The 18,018-nt window shown below is 42.7% G+C and overlaps 2 protein-coding genes across 2 annotated transcripts in view; both read left to right on the top strand.

Moving 5' to 3' along the window:
• LOC146986553 (NACHT, LRR and PYD domains-containing protein 3-like) overlaps nucleotides 1-15,305 on the top strand; it is a 51,567-nt gene extending 36,262 nt beyond the window's left edge. Inside the window, exons 6-8 of the mRNA XM_085780283.1 lie at nucleotides 2,143-2,316; nucleotides 6,470-6,643; nucleotides 15,067-15,305. Coding sequence (XP_085636409.1) covers nucleotides 2,143-2,316; nucleotides 6,470-6,643; nucleotides 15,067-15,253 — 535 coding nt within the window. The 3' untranslated portion in view covers nucleotides 15,254-15,305. The remainder of the gene's footprint in view (nucleotides 1-2,142; nucleotides 2,317-6,469; nucleotides 6,644-15,066) is intronic.
• LOC146986534 (uncharacterized) overlaps nucleotides 1-18,018 on the top strand; it is a 1,046,957-nt gene that overhangs the window by 263,867 nt on the left and 765,072 nt on the right. The gene's annotated exons all lie outside the window — the stretch shown is intronic.

Raw genomic sequence — 18,018 nt, 5'->3', positions numbered from 1 at the left:
GTCATGTCATAATATTCTTTGTTGAGGGGTGGGTCCACTAAAAAAAAAAGGTCAGTGAGGGGGGGTCATTCAACATTTTGTCTGGAGGACACTGCAATGCCCGCAGAAAACAAAAACAAAACAAAAACGGGACATTTCAAAGCTGCAAGCACTGATGACAATGAGAGCAACGGCCCCCGAATCACAACGTTATTTTATGTTGACCTGATCTGCCCTGAGTTGGTTTCGAACCCGGGTCTCCCGCACCGCAGGCGACGATGCTAACCGCTTCGCCAAGAACTCAATAAGGGTTCTGCCCACGGCTTAGCACGTCTTTTATGGGTGAGTGAGTTTAACTTCAGTACCGTACAGAGGCTACGCTGCCTGCCTGCCTCATTGCGTAACTCTACATAGTCTGAGCAGCACGTACGTTCACGTTGCTTTTGTGAATTGTAAACAAACAGACGCCCCCCCCCCTCGGTTTTAGCGTCCAGCAGTTTAGCGGCTAATTCAACTGCAGTGATGGATAACTGTACCGGAGAGGCTCAACTTCATGAACTACATTTGAGGAATAAACGGCAGCTTTTACCTGACGGGAGACCGACGCCTGAGCTACGGTAGCTAACAGTTAGCTGGTTTTATCTACTTCTCTCTCTCTCTTTCCCTCTCTTTCTTACACACACACACACACACACACACACACACACACACACACACACACACACACAGTTGTCTGTCATATCTGTCGTAAACCTTGTAATAATACGTTGTTGTTGAGTGCAGTTCACATTATTGTTGCTTCGGTTTGAGTGTGGATTAATTGTTAATGGCTTGTTGTGTAATGTGAGCTGGTCCACAATCGCGATTCTGTTATTGATGAGTTGGGTTTTAATAACAGCTGATAAATGGCATTGTGATGAGAAGGTGTTGCACATAGTTGTCAAAATGAAATAATGTAGTGTCACGAGCTACGTGATGCGATGTCGCGTGTCGATGACTGGGGGGGGGGGGTCATGTATCTTTTGATAAGGCTTAATGCAGGGTCATGTTAAAATTTACTGACTCCGACAGGGGGGTCATGTAAAAAAAAAAAAAAAGTCCTGTGAATCCCTCCGGTGGCACTGATGATAAATAACGAACAGTCCCTTATCTGTTCTTTAGCTCTTACGGTGAAGAACGGATATGAGTGAAAGGAAAAGGAGAATTATGTTCAAATAAGGATGACGGCTGAACATAAATAAAGGCTTCTTGAAAACATCAAGCTTCACCATTGTCTGGCTGTGGTTCGCTACATGTGATGGTGATTGGCTTACAGACCTTTGCTTGTGTCGTTTTCCTCCCTAACACACAGTAGCTCCAGTATTTTCTTTTCACTTCTATATGAGTGTATGTTACAAAAAAACTGATTTACAACTGGTTGTTTATTTACCTGCTGTTCTGTACTGATTTCTATCAACCAGTCAGTGGATACAGATTGTTGCAAAGCGTTTCCCTCCTCCTATGATTTTAGTTATGACAGGAAAAATATGAACAATGTTGGGGCGGTGCGTGGCGCAGTGGTTAAGGCGGCCGCCCCATGTAGAGGCTACAGTCCTCAACGCAGGCGTCCCTGGTTCGAATCCCGCGTCGGGCAGACCTTTCCTTCCTACATGTCATTCCCCCTCTCTCTGCCTCCCTCTTTCCTGTCTATATCACTGTCTATCAAATAAAGGCAAAAACGCCAAAAAATATATACTTAAAAACAAAAAAAGATATGAACGACGTCGACTCAACTTTCATAACATTATAGAGTCGAAAAATCTGAAGTCATGCAACTACTAACCACACACACAGTTTATCATCCTCTGTGTGTGTGTGTCTGTGTGTCTGTGTGTCTGTGTGTGTCTTTGATCCAGTTCAGTCCTGAATCAGAGAGTTGTAGTCAGTGTTTAGTCCAACAGGTATTGATCAGATATTGATTGTATATTGACAGACTGATCTGAGGTCAGCAGCAGCTGATGAATCTGTGCTGACGTGTGGATGATGTGTGTAGAAGGCCACATGATGATGATCCACAACAACACAAGGACAAAGTCCCTCTACTCATTTACACACTGATCATTGATCAGGACACATCTGATCAATCATCAATCATTTCATCTTCTTATTTTATTCTTTATTCAGATTGAAGAGCTGCAGTTTGTCAAAGATCAGCTGTTCTTCTCTGGGCTCAGCTCTGAAGTCCAACCCCTCCCACCTGAGACACCTGGACCTGAGTGGAAACAGGCTGCAGGATTCAGGAGTGAAGGGTCTGAGTGGTTTTCTGGAGAGTCCAGACTGTAGACTGGAGACTCTGAGGTCAGACTCTGTTTTATTTCTGTGCTCAGATGAATGTGATGTGAAAGTTGTGTTGATACTGAGCTGCGGACATGAGGCTGATATTCTACTGATCCACACTGAGGCTGTAGGACAGGGTAGGCAGGCGCTCACAGACCAAGACCAGGGCTGTGGGGGGTCGGCACCTCAGACAGCTCATCACACAACAACCTCACAACAAACACATTCATGCACAATGGTTTACACAGATCCAAGTCTTAAACATGTGCAACACCTTTTCCCCACAATCCATGCCGTCCTGACATCAGCTGTTATTAACACACAACTCAGATCAATAACAGGATCACATGTTGGAGCACCGCTCACATCACACAACAAACCTTTAACACAATCCACACTCAGACCTGAGCAACAAGGATGTTAACTGTACACAACAAGCTGTTATTACAACAGAGAAGACACACAACCTGGGCTGTGTGTGTGTGTGTGTGTGTGTGTGTGTGTGTGTGTGTGTGTGTGTGTGTGTGTGTGTGTGTGTGTGTGTGTGTGTGTGTGTGTGTGTGTGTGTGTGTGTGTGTGTGTGTGTGTGTGTGTAAAAGTGTCTAAGTGTCAGTAGGTTAAAACTTGCTAACTGCTTGAAACAACAGCTGAGTGGCTGAATGAAACTAATCCGTCACCCTAATTGATTTAAATTGTCTTCTGTTGCTGATGCACGGCCTTGATAAACTTGGTTATTCATTTTTATTCTAGTTGAGGATGTGGATGATCATGAGGGAGGGAGTAGTGGTGCAACAGATCAGTGTTTTTTTTTTTTTAATCAATTTTTAATTTTGTTTTATTTCATTCCAATTCCATTTATCCATTCCCCTTGACCCCACCCTTTTCCCGGGGGTAACATTAGATTAATAATAATTATTATTATTATCAACAGTACATAGCAGACATATTCATAAGACAGAGAAAAAACAAAACAAAACAAAAAGACAACAAAAACAACACACAAGCCCATCAAAACAACGCTTTGACTTTCTAGGTTGTGTACAGCTTCTACCTTTGCCTTTTGGGCACGAGCACTGGAAACAGATCAGTGTTGATCCTTGATCGCTCTCCACGGATCGGCACGCAAGTGTTCCACAGGTCGTTGATGAAAAGAAAGTTGTGAATGTAGCGCAAAAAAAAAAAAAACTCTGCTCGTATAGGCAGCTCTATGTCGCGCACAACAACAAACAATAACAACCAATCAACCAGAATCAAAAACAAAAACTGTGACTGAGCAGGACTGTGATGTAAGTAACTCTAAAAACGACTTTCTGGTAAAAAGAGATTCACTTCCTGTGCTTTTATTTTGGCGATCCGGCGCCGGAAGTAACAAGCTCCCGTATCGTTGTTTTCTTTACGTTTCTCAAAGCAGACGGCAAACTGTGCAGTGAGGCATGATAATTCTGCTCCTAAAGGGTTCTACATAAAATGGTTAAGCACCCAGCTGGAATTGGGAACAAGGTATTGTGTAAACAACATGTTTTATGTCCGGCTATGTGTGGGGAAAATGCTAATTGTCATACGCTAATAGCGATGCTAATGTTAGCCTCTGTGTAGTGTGCATATGTTTGGCCTCATGGTGGTGATGTTGAGCTAACAATAGTCTTTGAATCTGTTATGTGTCTATGGCAAACGTTTTATTGTCATTATCTCATGTAAAATGTTGATTAAGGTTCATATATATTGTCATAAGGCATATTTTGGTGAAAATCATTCACAAAGGTTATTTTATTTACTTCATAAGAGCTCATTTTATTTCATTTATCTGTCCTTTAGCTCTACGGTGTTGAAAGAAGAACGGATATGAGTGAAAGGAAAAGGAGAATTATGTTCAAATAAGGATGACGGCTGAACATAAATAAAGGCTTCTTGAAAACATCAAGCTTCACCATTGTCTGGCTGTGGTTCGCTACATGTGATGGTGATTGGCTTACAGACCTTTGCTTGTGTCGTTTTCCTCCCTAACACACAGTAGCTCCAGATATCACGTGACGTCACACAGCGTTCGCAGCCGGTCACAGCGCCATCTTGGGTACCGACTTCCAAAGGCAGTCTATGGGCTGTGACCTAATACATCCATGGCTGTGACATCAAATCTCACAAAAATAGTGGATAAACCTTTTTTTATTACATGGCTCTATTGAATGTCGTATTCCGATAATTTATTGATATTTCTGATATTTATTTACATCTTGATTTTGCATTTAACAGTCTGTTATTCCTGTTTAACAGGTCGTTGCTAAGTAAAATACACTAGGTAGGGACGCCGCTCTGATCAGCGCAGCACAGAAAAGAGAAACTATGCAGGATATTTACTTTCTGTTTCATTTTTTACCGTCATTAAACAGCTTGGGAGACATGTACGCCAAAGGAGGCTGCCTCACTCTACTGAGTGTGAGCGGCACGTACGTTCACGTTGCTTTCGTGAATTGTAAACACACAGACGCCCCCTCGGTTTTAGCGTCCAGCAGTTTAGCGGCTAATTCAACAGCAGTGATGGATAACTGTACCGGAGAGGCGCTCAACATGAGCTTCATTTGAGGAATAAACGGCAGCTTTACCTGACGGGAGACCGACGCCTGAGCTACGGTAGCTAACAGCTAACCCCCTCCCTCCCTCCCCCCTTTCTTATACACGCACACACACGGCCCAGGTTGTCTGTCATATCTGTTGTAAACCTTGTAATAACAGCTTGCTGAGTACAGTTAAAACTATTGTTGCTTCGGTTTGAGTGTGGATTAATTGTTAACGGTTTGTGATAACGTAACTGTGTAGATGGCGTATTGTGATGAGAAGGTGTTGCACATATTTTAAGACTTATCTGTGCAAACCATTGTGCAAAACCTGTTTGTTGTGACTTTTTGCGTGATAAGATGATTTGCCGAATTCTTCTTCCATTCCTGCAGCCTTTTGTCTCAATGTTAACGGTGGCAAAATGTCCAGATATTTTATTACTTTATGAAAATAAATGTCTGTGAGTTAAAAAGAAGTGGGCTACGCATTTCTGATTTGATTTGGCTTTTCGTGTATTTGGAGGAGAGACAGAGAGAGAAAGAGAGAGAGAGAGAGAGAGAGAGAGACGAGGAGGTCCGCTGGGTGAGCTAGATTAATTTTTAACGGGAGAGAGAGCGGCGCACCGCGCTGTCAAAGCTCGTCTCAGCAGAAATGGTGTGTGCTTTCAAGGCAAGGCCATCAGAATGAGAAATATCCATATCCAAACTACATCAGACAGCAGTCTTCTGGTCAGAGAGGACGTGGCTGCACTGAGCTGAATAGAGGTTAACTCAGTGTTCGGTACCCAGCATGGCGGCGGCCAGGTGGAACGCACCGTGACGTCACCTACTGATAAGTATCAATAGGAGTGTATGTTACAAAAAAACTGATTTACAACTGGTTGTTTATTTACCTGCTGTTCTGTACTGATTTCTATCAACCAGTCAGTGGATACAGATTGTTGCAAAGCGTTTCCCTCCTCCTGTGATTTTAGAACAACGTTGGGGCGGTGCGTGGCGCAGTGGTTAAGGCGGCCGCCCCATGTAGAGGCTACAGTCCTCAATGCAGGCGTCCCCGGTTCGAATCCCGCGTCGGGCAGACTTTTCCTTCCTGCATGTCATTCCCCCTCTCTCTGCCTCCCCCTTTCCTGTCTATATCACTGTCTATCAAATGAAGGCAAAAACGCCAAAAAATATCTACTTAAAAAAAAAAATATATATATATGAACGACGTCATCAGCGACTAGTCGACGTCGACTCGACTTTCTTAACATTAGAGTCGACTTTAAAAAATCTGAAGTCATGCAACTACTAACCACACACACAGTTTATCATCCTCTGTGTGTGTGTGTGTGTGTGTGTGTCTTTGATCCAGTTCAGTCCTGAATCAGAGAGTTGTAGTCAGTGTTTAGTCCAACAGGTATTGATCAGATATTGATTGTATATTGACAGACTGATCTGAGGTCAGCAGCAGCTGATGAATCTGTGCTGACATGTGGATGATGTGTGTAGAAGGCCACATGATGATGATCCACAACAACACAAGGACAAAGTCCCTCTACTCATTTACACACTGATCATTGATCAGGACACATCTGATCAATCATCAATCATTTCATCTTCTTCTTTTATTCTTTATTCAGATTGAGGACCTGCAGTTTGTCAGAGATCAGCTGTTCTTCTCTGGGCTCAGCTCTGAAGTCCAACCCCTCCCACCTGAGAGAACTGGACCTGACCAACAACGAGCTGCAGGATTCAGGAGTGAAGGGTCTGAGTGGTTTTCTGGAGAGTCCAGACTGTAGACTGGAGACTCTGAGGTCAGACTCTGTTTTATTTCTGTGCTCAGATGAATGTGATGTGAAAGTTGTGTTGATACTGAGCTGCAGACATGAGGCTGATATTCTACTGATCCACACTGAGGCTGTAGGACAGGGTAGGCAGGCGCTCACAGACCAAGACCAGGGGTGTGGGGGGTCGGCACCTCAGACAGCTCATCACACAACAACCTCACAACAAACACATTCATGCACAATGGTTCACACAGATCCAAGTCTTAAACATGTGCAACACCTTTTCCCCACAATCCATGCCGTCCTGACATCAGCTGTTATTAACACACAACTCGGATCAATAACAGGATCACATGTTGGAGCACCGCTCACATCACACAACAAACCTTTAACACAATCCACACTCAAACCTGAGACTGAAGTCAAGCCAGCCCACACGTTGTTTTAAGGTGCGCGCATATACGGCACATTACGGCAAGAGCGAGAAAGTGCCCGTGAAATGAAAAAAGCAATGACCCCGAAACGTCTGATGTGGCATTTCAAAATAAAAGCCGGCCTTTCAAAATAAAAGCCTTGAACACTGCATTAATTAAAAAAACCTGCTAGTTATTACTGTACCATTCCACTTCAGACTGATAGTACTCGACCTGAAGATGATACCCAAAAAAAATCAGACCAATCTGATGTGGAATTTCAGAATAAAAGCCCTCTGAACTTGCATATTTTGAAGTATTTTGTGTACATTTACAGTATAATTTTTTAAAAAACTACTAGTTATTACTGTACCATTCCACTTCAGACTGATAGTACTCGACCTGAAGATGATACCCAGAAAAAATCAGACCAATCTGATGTGGAATTTCAGAATAAAAGCCCTCTGAACTTTAATATTTTTAAGTGATTTGTGTACATTTACACTATCATTTAAATTCCACATCAGATCGCCCTGATTTTTTTCTGGATGCCATCCTGAGGTCGAGTACTATCAATCTGAAGTTGAATGGTACAGTAATAACTAGCATTTTTTTTTTTTTTTTTTTTTTAAATGGTACTGTAAATGTACACAAAAATATCAAAGTTCAGAGGGCTTTTATTCTGAAATTCAACATCAGATTGGTCTGATTTTTTCTGGGTATCATCTTCAGGTCGTGTACTATCAGTCTGAAGTGGAATGGTACAGTAATAACTAGCAGTTTTAAAGAAAAGATACTGTAAATGTACACAAAATACTTAAAAATATGCAAGTTCAGAGGGCTTTTATTCTGAAATTCCACATCAGATTGGTCTGATTCTTTCTGTATGTCATCTTCAGGTAGAGTACTATCAGTCTGAAGTGGAATGGTACAGTAATAACTAGCAGTTTTTTTTAATTATACTGTAAATGTACACCAAAATATCAAAGTTCAGAGGGCTTTTATTCTGAAATTCCACATCAGATTGGTCTGATTCTTTCTGGATGTCATCTTCAGGTCGAGCAGAGTCCTGCATCGGGTCGGATCCCCGCGGGTATCCGGCGGGTACCCCGCAAAAACGGTGTTCAACGGGTGGATAAGCTGTCTTGTGAAAATTCACGGGTCGGGCACGGGCGGAACTCAAATGAACGCGGGTGGGTACGCGGGTGAATGTGTGTAGGTCTACAGAGAAAAACTCACGCGCAGCTGCATGAACCAGCGTAGCAAATCTTTTTTTTTTTTCACACACGGCAACAACAGAGCAGCATCTTGATGTAAATAAACGATCTTTGGCCGCTCGTGTGACCGCTCACAGCTTTCCCTGGAGTTTAGCCTGTCATGGCTTGACTGCTCGGCTTCTGGGTAAGCTACAAACACACCGATGGGATCAATGTAAAGGCTGAAGTGTCCTGCTTTCATTAAAAAAAGAATTACGTCGCTATCATTCTCCGTTCCGGAAATAGCTGCGAAAGAGTACGCCCCCCCCCCTCTCTCTCTTTTCTTTTCTTTTTTCTTTTTTCTAAAGAGTACGGCTGTACCCCCGTTATCGCCGGTGAAGACGGCGATGTAACGGGCAGCGGGTCGGGCAACGGGTCTTAATATTGACGGGCGGGTCGGATCCGGGTTGTATTCAGAAATAATCACGGGTGATGGGTCGGGACACGGGCTTAAAAACCAACGGGTCGGGCGGGCGCGGGTTTCCAAAATTGGACCCGTGCAGGACTCTGAGGTCGAGTACTATCAGTCTGAAGTGGAATGGTACAGTAATAACTAGCAGTTTTTAAGAATTTATACTGTAAGTGTACACAAAATATTTCAAAATATTAAAGTTTAGAGGGCTTTTATTCTGAAATTCCACATCAGATTGGTCTGATTATTTCTGGGTATCATCTTCAGGTCGAGTACTATCAGTCTGAAGTGGAATGGTACAGTAATAACTAGCATTTTTTTTTTAATTATACTGTAAATGTACACAAAATATTTCAAAATATTAAAGTTCAGAGGGCTTTTATTCTGAAATTCCACATCAGATTGCTCTGATTTTTTCTGGGTATCATCTTCAGGTCGTGTACTATAAGTCTGAAGTTGAATGGTACAGTAATAACTAGCAGTTTTTAAGAATTTATACTGTAAGTGTACACAAAATATTTCAAAATATTAAAGTTTAGAGGGCTTTTATTCTGAAATTCCACATCAGATTGGTCTGATTTTTTCTGGGTGTCATCTTCAGGTCGTGTACTATCAGTCTGAAGTGGAATGGTACAGTAATACCTAGCAGTTTTTTTTAAAAAAATGATTCTGGAAATGTACACAAAATACTTAAAAATATGCAAGTTCAGAGGGCTTTTATTCTGAAATTCCACATCAGATTGGTCTGATTTTTTCTGGGTGTCATCCTGAGGTCGAGTACTATCAGTCTGAAGTGGAATGGTACAGTAATACCTAGCAGTTTTCTTTTAATGATACTGTAAATGTACACAAAATACTTCAAAATATCAAAGTTCAGAGGGCTTTTATTCTGAAATTCCACATCAGATTGGTCTGATTTTTTCTGGGTGTCATCCTGAGGTCGAGTACTATCAGTCTGAAGTTGAATGGTACAGTAATAACTTGCAGTTTTTAAAAAAATGATACTGTAAATGTACACAAAATACTTCAAAATATGCAAGTTCAGAGGGCTTTTATTCTGAAATTCCACATCAGATTGGTCTGATTTTTTCTGGATGTCATCTTCAGGTCGAGTACTATCAGTCTGAAGTGGAATGGTACAGTAATAACTAGCAGTTTTTAAAAAAAAAAAATGATTCTGTAAATGTACACAAAATACTTGAAAATATGCAAGTTCAGAGAGCTTTTATTCTGAAATTCCACTTCAGATTGGTCTGATTTTTTCTGGGTGTCATCTTCAGGTCGAGTACTATCAGTCTGAAGTGGAATGGTACAGTAATAACTAGCAGTTTTTTTTTAATTATACTGTAAATGTACAACAAAATATCAAAGTTCAGAGGGCTTTTATTCTGAAATTCCACTTCAGGTTGGTCAGATTTTTTCTGGGTATCATCTTCAGGTCGAGTACTATCAGTCTGAAGTGGAATGGTACAGTAATAACTAGCATTTTTTTTAAATTATACTGTAAATGTACACAAAATATTTCAAAATATTAAAGTTCAGAGGGCTTTTATTCTGAAATTCCACATCAGATTGGTCTGATTTTTTCTGGGTGTCATCTTCAGGTCGAGTACTATCAGTCTGAAGTGGAATGGTACAGTAATAACTAGCAGTTTTTTTTTAATGATACTGTAAATGTACACAAAAATATGCAAGTTCAAAGGGCTTTTATTCTGAAATTCCACATCAGGTTGGTCTGTTTTTTTCTGGGTATCATCTTCAGGTCGAGTACAATCAGTCTGAAGTGGAATGGTACAGTAATAACTAGCAGTTTTTCTTAAAATAATACTGTAAATGTGCACAAATGCAGTGTTAAAGGCTTTTATTTTGAAAGGCCGGCTCTTATTTTGAAATGCAACATCAGACGTTTCGGGGGCGTTGCTTTCATTTTACGGGCACTTTCTCGCTCTTGCCGTAATGTGCCGTATATGCGCGCACCTTAAAACAACGTGTGGGCTGGCTTGACTTCAGTGACCTGAGCAACAAGGATGTTAACTGTACACAACAAGCTGTTATTACAAGGTTTACAACAGAGAAGACGCACAACCTGGGCTGTGTGTGTGTGTGTGTATCTAAGAGAGTCAGAGAGAGAGTAGGTTAAAACTTGCTAACTGTTAGCCACCGTAGCTCAGGCGTTGGTCTCCCGTCAGATAAAAGCTGCTGTTGTTCTTCAGATGAAGCTCATTAAGGTGTTCACCTCTCCAGTGGAGCATCACTGCAGTTGAATTAGCTGCTAAACTGCTGGAGGCTAAAAAGCCAGGGGACACGTCTGTGTGTTGACCATTCACCAAGGCAACGTGAACAGAAGTGCAGCTCAGACACGGAGCAGTTAAGTTAAGAGGCAGCGTAGCGTTGTGCCTCTTCACCTCCATGTGAACTCTCTGTGGGAACTTACTGCACATGTGCAAACAGCCACATACACACCGTACTGACAGAAGAGGCAGAGCAGCTCTGGGCCTTTGCTCTGTAATACTACACATGGCTGAGTGGTTTGTGCAGCTGCTGCCTGGACAGAAGCTAGCTCTGTTTACTGGCTTTTATTAGACCATGAAAATCACCACATTCTGACACATTGAACTTGTAGTAAAGTTATCTGAAAGTCCAAAAGAATCCAACTTTAGATGAAGTGAATAAATCAAAGCCCTGACTGCACCTCACTGGTTTTTAGTCCAGTCTCTGTTTCTCTTCATGTTTCACCTCCACTACAGAAACACATGTGATGTATCAGACAATAACTGATCTATAATCAATAGCTGCTGGCTCCACCTCTTTCCTGAGGCTCTGTGATGTTTATAGTGAAACATTCAAAGCCAACATCCCATAATAAGCAGGTGTGATTCAGGTTTTTCTGTCTCTGAGCTTCATTCAACATGTGTTTCTACACGTTAGTTGTCATGGTAACAGAGTTCAGCCTCACATGTTTGTTGTCTTGAGCATGGTCAGTAAATCTCTGATCAATGTGGCTGCACAACATGAGTTTGTCTGGATGGAGCCACAGGTGGAGCTGACAGGTGAAGAGGCGGAGTCACTGCGTCTGTGTTGAAGCAGCAGCAGCTTCTCATGAATATTAATGAGCTGTTTTCTCTCTATGTGACTGTTTAACCTGCTTCCTGTTGCTTCAGCTGTTGGACTTTGATTTTCTAAACTTGTTCTTTCTGAAGCTTCTTCAGCTCTGAACAGATGATGAGACACTGAACGCTGTCAACAAGGAGCTTTGTCCTCAACTCACTGCTTTTATTCTTTATTCAGATTGAAGAGCTGCAGTTTGTCAGAGATCAGCTGTTCTTCTCTGGTCTCAGCTCTGAAGTCCAACCCCTCCCACCTGAGACACCTGGACCTGAACCACAACTACCTTCATGATTCAGGAGTGAAGCATCTGAGTGGTTTTCTGGAGAGTCCAGACTGTAGACTGGAGACTCTGAGGTCAGTTCACTGACTGTTACTGTTGTAGATCTTAGATCTTTGATCCACAACTGAACCTGATTGATCTTCACTCAGAACTTGAATCATTGACTTTGATGTCATGAATGAAGGACGTTTGAAATAGTTGTTGTCTCATGTTTCCACTTGTTCTTCTCTCACACTGACAATGACTCTTCACTTTCAGCTCATTTCACTCAGTCTGATAAATAATCAATGATCTGATCACTGCAGCTGTGTGTGTGTGTGTGTGTGTGTGTGTGTGTGTGTGTGTGTGTGTGTGTGTGTGTGTGTGTGTGTGTGTGTGTGTGTGTGTGTGTGTGTGTAAAAGTGTCTAAGTGTCAGAGAGAGAGCAGGTTAAAACTTGCTAACTGTTAGCCACCGTAGCTCAGGCGTTGGTCTCCCGTCAGATAAAAGCTGCTGTTGTTCTTCAGGTGAAAGCTCAAAATCCAGCCTATTTTTTAGGCCTTTTCTCGAAAATTGCATATCCATAATAAAATGAGTATATCTCTGCAACCACAAGGTCTATTTGAATACTTTTGGTGTCATAGTAAAGGGAAAAAAATGAGGAATTGCTGAAATGTGTAAATTTCAGTATATCTGTTACTGGTGAAGAGTAAATGAAGATGACACACAGAAAAAAATTAATAAAATTAATATTCGCCTAAAAAAAAAATCATATTTTTGATGAGTGCCCTTTAGAATAATGCTGATGAAGCTCAAACTCTCTATAAAATCATTGTACAACATGTGAACATTGTCTCTGCAGTGGTTTGATTCTGATTAATTGAAGCAGGACAAAATGATTGAGATTTTACTACAAAATATCCAGGCGAACTTTCCAAAATGTCCATTTTTGGCACAGCTTGGAACCACCTGCTACTATAAACTATTGTTTAATCTTTATTTTCACACAATTTGGATGAACTAACTGAAAATAAATCTACTGGAACCGATTGGAAATAACTAAAATAGTGGATTCAGTCTCTCTGCGTACTGCTGCACTCTCAGAGCAGCTTCTGGGTGGGTTTGGCTTTCAGCCTCTATCTCTGCAGCGCAGTGGTCGATTCGAGTGGGGGGCGGCTCATTTTAACCAATAGAGAGAGAGGAATGACGCTAGACCCAGGTCGATGTGATTGGCCGCACTGGCAGCCATGTGACAGCCATGAACCAGTCAGATCAGCAGATCCACGTGCAGGCCAACGTGGGGTTGTATGCGCGCGCACCAGGCTTCCGTGTAGGGTCCTACATCCATGGTAGGGTCCTAGCGCCGTCGGGTTTCGGCCCGGCTAGTTCAGATGTACACACTAGGCAGAGTTCAACTGGAAATATTGTGGATTTACCCATAACACAACCTTTTCACGGCAAAACAGCAAAGGTAAGAGCAAATGTACGACCATGTTTTGGCCACGCAGTGTCTGTTTTTGCTCGACTTTGCTGGTTGTTGTCTTCTCCCTCTGCCGTGCTGCTGCTAGCTGCTGCTGCTAGCTGCTGCTGCTAGCTGCTGCTGCTAGCTGCTGTTGCTGGGGGACGCCCCGATGTTCACGTTCAGATGAGAGGTCGCTGATGTGTTTTGCTTTATGTACAGTAGTATACGAGCCAGAAATGTGGCGACTGGGTCCACACAGAGGTGCTTTATGAAGTTTGATGTCTAGTTGTTTGTTTGAGTAGTGTTTGGGCTGTGTTTGGGTCATATAAACATGGTTTTTACACGTTGTAGCCCAGCTTCTGCTGTTTAATTTGACGTATAATATGACCATATTCTTTCATAATCAGTGCAGTGGGGGCTCTGTTATTGTTATGCATGTCTTCAAGTCACCCATATGGGGGACTCTGGATTACAGGAGGTTTAAGGTGTTCACCTCTCCAGTGGAGCATCACTGCAGTTGAATTAGCTGCTAAACTGCTGGACGCTAAAAAGCCAGGGGACACGTCTGTGTGTTGACCATTCACCAAGGCAACGTGAACAGAAGTGCAGTTCAGACACGGTGCAGTTAAGTTAAGAGGCAGCGTAGCGTTGTGCCTCTTCACCTCCATGTGAACTCTCTGTGGGAACTTACTGCACATGTGCAAACAGCCACATACACACCGTACTGACAGAAGAGGCAGAGCAGCTCTGGGCCTTTGCTCTGTAATACTACACATGGCTGAGTGGTTTGTGCAGCTGCTGCCTGGACAGAAGCTAGCTCTGTTTACTGGCTTTTATTAGACCATGAAAATCACCACATTCTGACACATTGAACTTGTAGTAAAGTTATCTGAAAGTCCAAAAGAATCCAACTTTAGATGAAGTGAATAAATCAAAGCCCTGACTGCACCTCACTGGTTTTTAGTCCAGTCTCTGTTTCTCTTCATGTTTCACCTCCACTACAGAAACACATGTGATGTATCAGACAATAACTGATCTATAATCAATAGCTGCTGGCTCCACCTCTTTCCTGAGGCTCTGTGATGTTTACAGTGAAACATTCAAAGCCAATATCCCATAATAAGCAGGTTTCAGGTTTTTCTGTCTCTGAGCTTCATTCAGCATGTGTTTCTACACGTTAGTTGTCATGGTAACAGAGTTCAGCCTCACATGTGTGTTGTCTTGAGCATGGTCAGTAAATCTCTGATCAATGTGGCTGCACAACATGAGTTTGTCTGGATGGAGCCACAGGTGGAGCTGACAGGTGAAGAGGCGGAGTCACTGCGTCTGTGTTGAAGCAGCAGCAGCTTCTCATGAATATTAATGAGCTGTTTTCTCTCTATGTGACTGTTTAACCTGCTTCCTGTTGCTTCAGCTGTTGGACTTTGATTTTCTAAACTTGTTCTTTCTGAAGCTTCTTCAGCTCTGAACAGATGATGAGACACTGAACGCTGTCAACAAGGAGCTTTGTCCTCAACTCACTGCTTTTATTCTTTATTCAGATTGGAGCGCTGCAGTTTGTCAGAGATCAGCTGTTCTTCTCTGGTCTCAGCTCTGAAGTCCAACCCCTCCCACCTGAGAGAACTGGACCTGAACTCCAACAACCTTCATGATTCAGGAGTGAAGCATCTGAGTGGTTTTCTGGAGAGTCCAGACTGTAGACTGGAGACTCTGAGGTCAGTTCACTGACTGTTACTGTTGTAGATCTTAGATCTTTGATCCACAACTGAACCTGATTGATCTTCACTCAGAACTTGAATCATTGACTTTGATGTCATGAATGAAGGACGTTTGAAATAGTTGTTGTCTCATGTTTCCACTTGTTCTTCTCTCACACTGACAGTGACTCTTCACTTTCAGCTCATTTCACTCAGTCTGATCAATAATCAATGATCTGATCACTGCAGCTGTGTGTGTGTGTGTGTGTGTGTGTGTGTGTGTGTGTGTGTGGGTGTGTGTGTGTGTATGTGTGTGTGTGTGTGTGTGTGTGTGTGTGTGTGTATGTGTGTGTGTGTGTGTGTGTGTGTGTGTGTGTGTGTGTGTGTGTGTCTAAGTGTCAGAGAGAGAGTAGGTTAAAACTTGCTAACTGTTAGCCACCGTAGCTCAGGCGTTGGTCTCCCGTCAGATAAAAGCTGCTGTTGTTCTTCAGATGAAGCTCATTAAGGTGTTCACCTCTCCAGTGGAGCATCACTGCAGTTGAATTAGCTGCTAAACTGCTGGAGGCTAAAAAGCCAGGGGACACGTCTGTGTGTTGACCATTCACCAAGGCAACGTGAACACAAGTGCAGCTCAGACATGGTGCAGTTAAGTTAAGAGGCAGCGTAGCGTTGTGCCTCTTCACCTCCATGTGAACTCTCTGTGGGAACTTACTGCACATGTGCAAACAGCCACATACACACCGTACTGACAGAAGAGGCAGAGCAGCTCTGGGCCTTTGCTCTGTAATACTACACATGGCTGAGTGGTTTGTGCAGCTGCTGCCTGGACAGAAGCTAGCTCTGTTTACTGGCTTTTATTAGACCATGAAAATCACCACATTCTGACACATTGAACTTGTAGTAAAGTTATCTGAAAGTCCAAAAGAATCCAACTTTAGATGAAGTGAATAAATCAAAGCCCTGACTGCACCTCACTGGTTTTTAGTCCAGTCTCTGTTTCTCTTCATGTTTCACCTCCACTACAGAAACACATGTGATGTATCAGACAATAACTGATCTATAATCAATAGGCTCCACCTCTTTCCTGAGGCTCTGTGATGTTTATAGTGAAACATTCAAAGCCAACATCCCATAATAAGCAGGTGTGATTCAGGTTTTTCTGTCTCTGAGCTTCATTCAACATGTGTTTCTACACGTTAGTTGTCATGGTAACAGAGTTCAGCCTTACATGTGTGTTGTCTTGAGCATGGTCAGTAAATCTCTGATCAATGTGGCTGCACAACATGAGTTTGTCTGGATGGAGCCACAGGTGGAGCTGACAGGTGAAGAGGCGGAGTCACTGCGTCTGTGTTGAAGCAGCAGCAGCTTCTCATGAATATTAATGAGCTGTTTTCTCTCTATGTGACTGTTTAACCTGCTTCCTGTTGCTTCAGCTGTTGGACTTTGATTTTCTAAACTTGTTCTTTCTGAAGCTTCTTCAGCTCTGAACAGATGATGAGACACTGAACGCTGTCAACAAGGAGCTTTGTCCTCAACTCACTGCTTTTATTCTTTATTCAGATTGGAGGGCTGCTGGTTGTCAGAGATCAGCTGTTCTTCTCTGGTCTCAGCTCTGAAGTCCAACCCCTCCCACCTGAGACACCTGGACCTGACCAACAACAACCTGCAGGGTTCAGGAGTGAAGCATCTGAGTGGTTTTCTGGAGAGTCCAGACTGTAGACTGGAGACTCTGAGGTCAGTTCACTGACTGTTACTGTTGTAGATCTTAGATCTTTGATCCACAACTGAACCTGATTGATCTTCACTCAGAACTTGAATCATTGACTTTGATGTTGTCGTGGAAATATTGGTTCTGCCGGTGGCGAGTCAAAGAACAAGACAGGAGAGGTAGCATGCCCCCAAGTTTATTCTCCATTCTCCACAGAGAAGGGGAGAAGGGAACAGAACACAGAACTACATGGCAGTAGCAGTTCAGAGTAGTGCCCCAAGAACAGAGGTTGCAATCCCTTCTTATACCCCACTTTATGACTCTGGTTAGACATTACTACAACACTTCTAGCTTTCTCAGACAATAAAACAATCAAACAGATGTGTTACTCAACAAATGTCTACCCCCGTTGTTGGTTTCCCTATAGGAATTTACAACCTAGAGCAATTAGTAAACAAGGTTGTATGTGGGTCATCCTAGTGTCCTTCCTCTGTCCCCAGGTTTATTATGGTCAATACACAAATTCTCCACTAATAGAGTTAACAGGATTGCTACATGGTCTTACTACAACTACTTCAAAGACTATGTTACCACTTATTTCAAGGAGAACCCCTATCATAGCAATTTTCCACCACAATGTCATGAATGAAGGACGTTTGAAATAGTTGTTGTCTCATGTTTCCACTTGTTCTTCTCTCACACTGACAATGACTCTTCACTTTCAGCTCATTTCACTCAGTCTGATCAATAATCAATGATCTGATCACTGCAGCTGTGTGTGTGTGTGTGTGTGTGTGTGTGTGTGTGTGTGTGTGTGTGTGTGTGTGTGTGTGTGTGTGTGTGTGTGTGTGTGTGTGTGTGTGTGTGTGTGAGAGTGTGTGTGTGTGTGTGTGTGTGTGTGTGTGTGTGTGTGTGTGTGTGTCTTCATTTCATCTTCTTCTTTTATTCTTTATTCAGATTGGTGAACTGCGGTTTGTCAGACATCAGCTGTTCTTCTCTGGTCTCAGCTCTGAAGTCCAACCCCTCCCACCTGAGAGAACTGGACCTGAGAGGAGGAGACAACAACATCCTGTTCTCTTCAGCTCTGC

Source organism: Trachurus japonicus, chromosome 6, assembly GCF_045865225.1.
Source record: "Trachurus japonicus isolate A0001 chromosome 6, Traja_1.0".
NCBI lineage: Eukaryota > Metazoa > Chordata > Actinopteri > Carangiformes > Carangidae > Trachurus > Trachurus japonicus.
The sequence above is the reverse complement of the archived record's forward strand: the minus strand, read 5'-3'. Positions and strand labels throughout refer to the sequence as shown.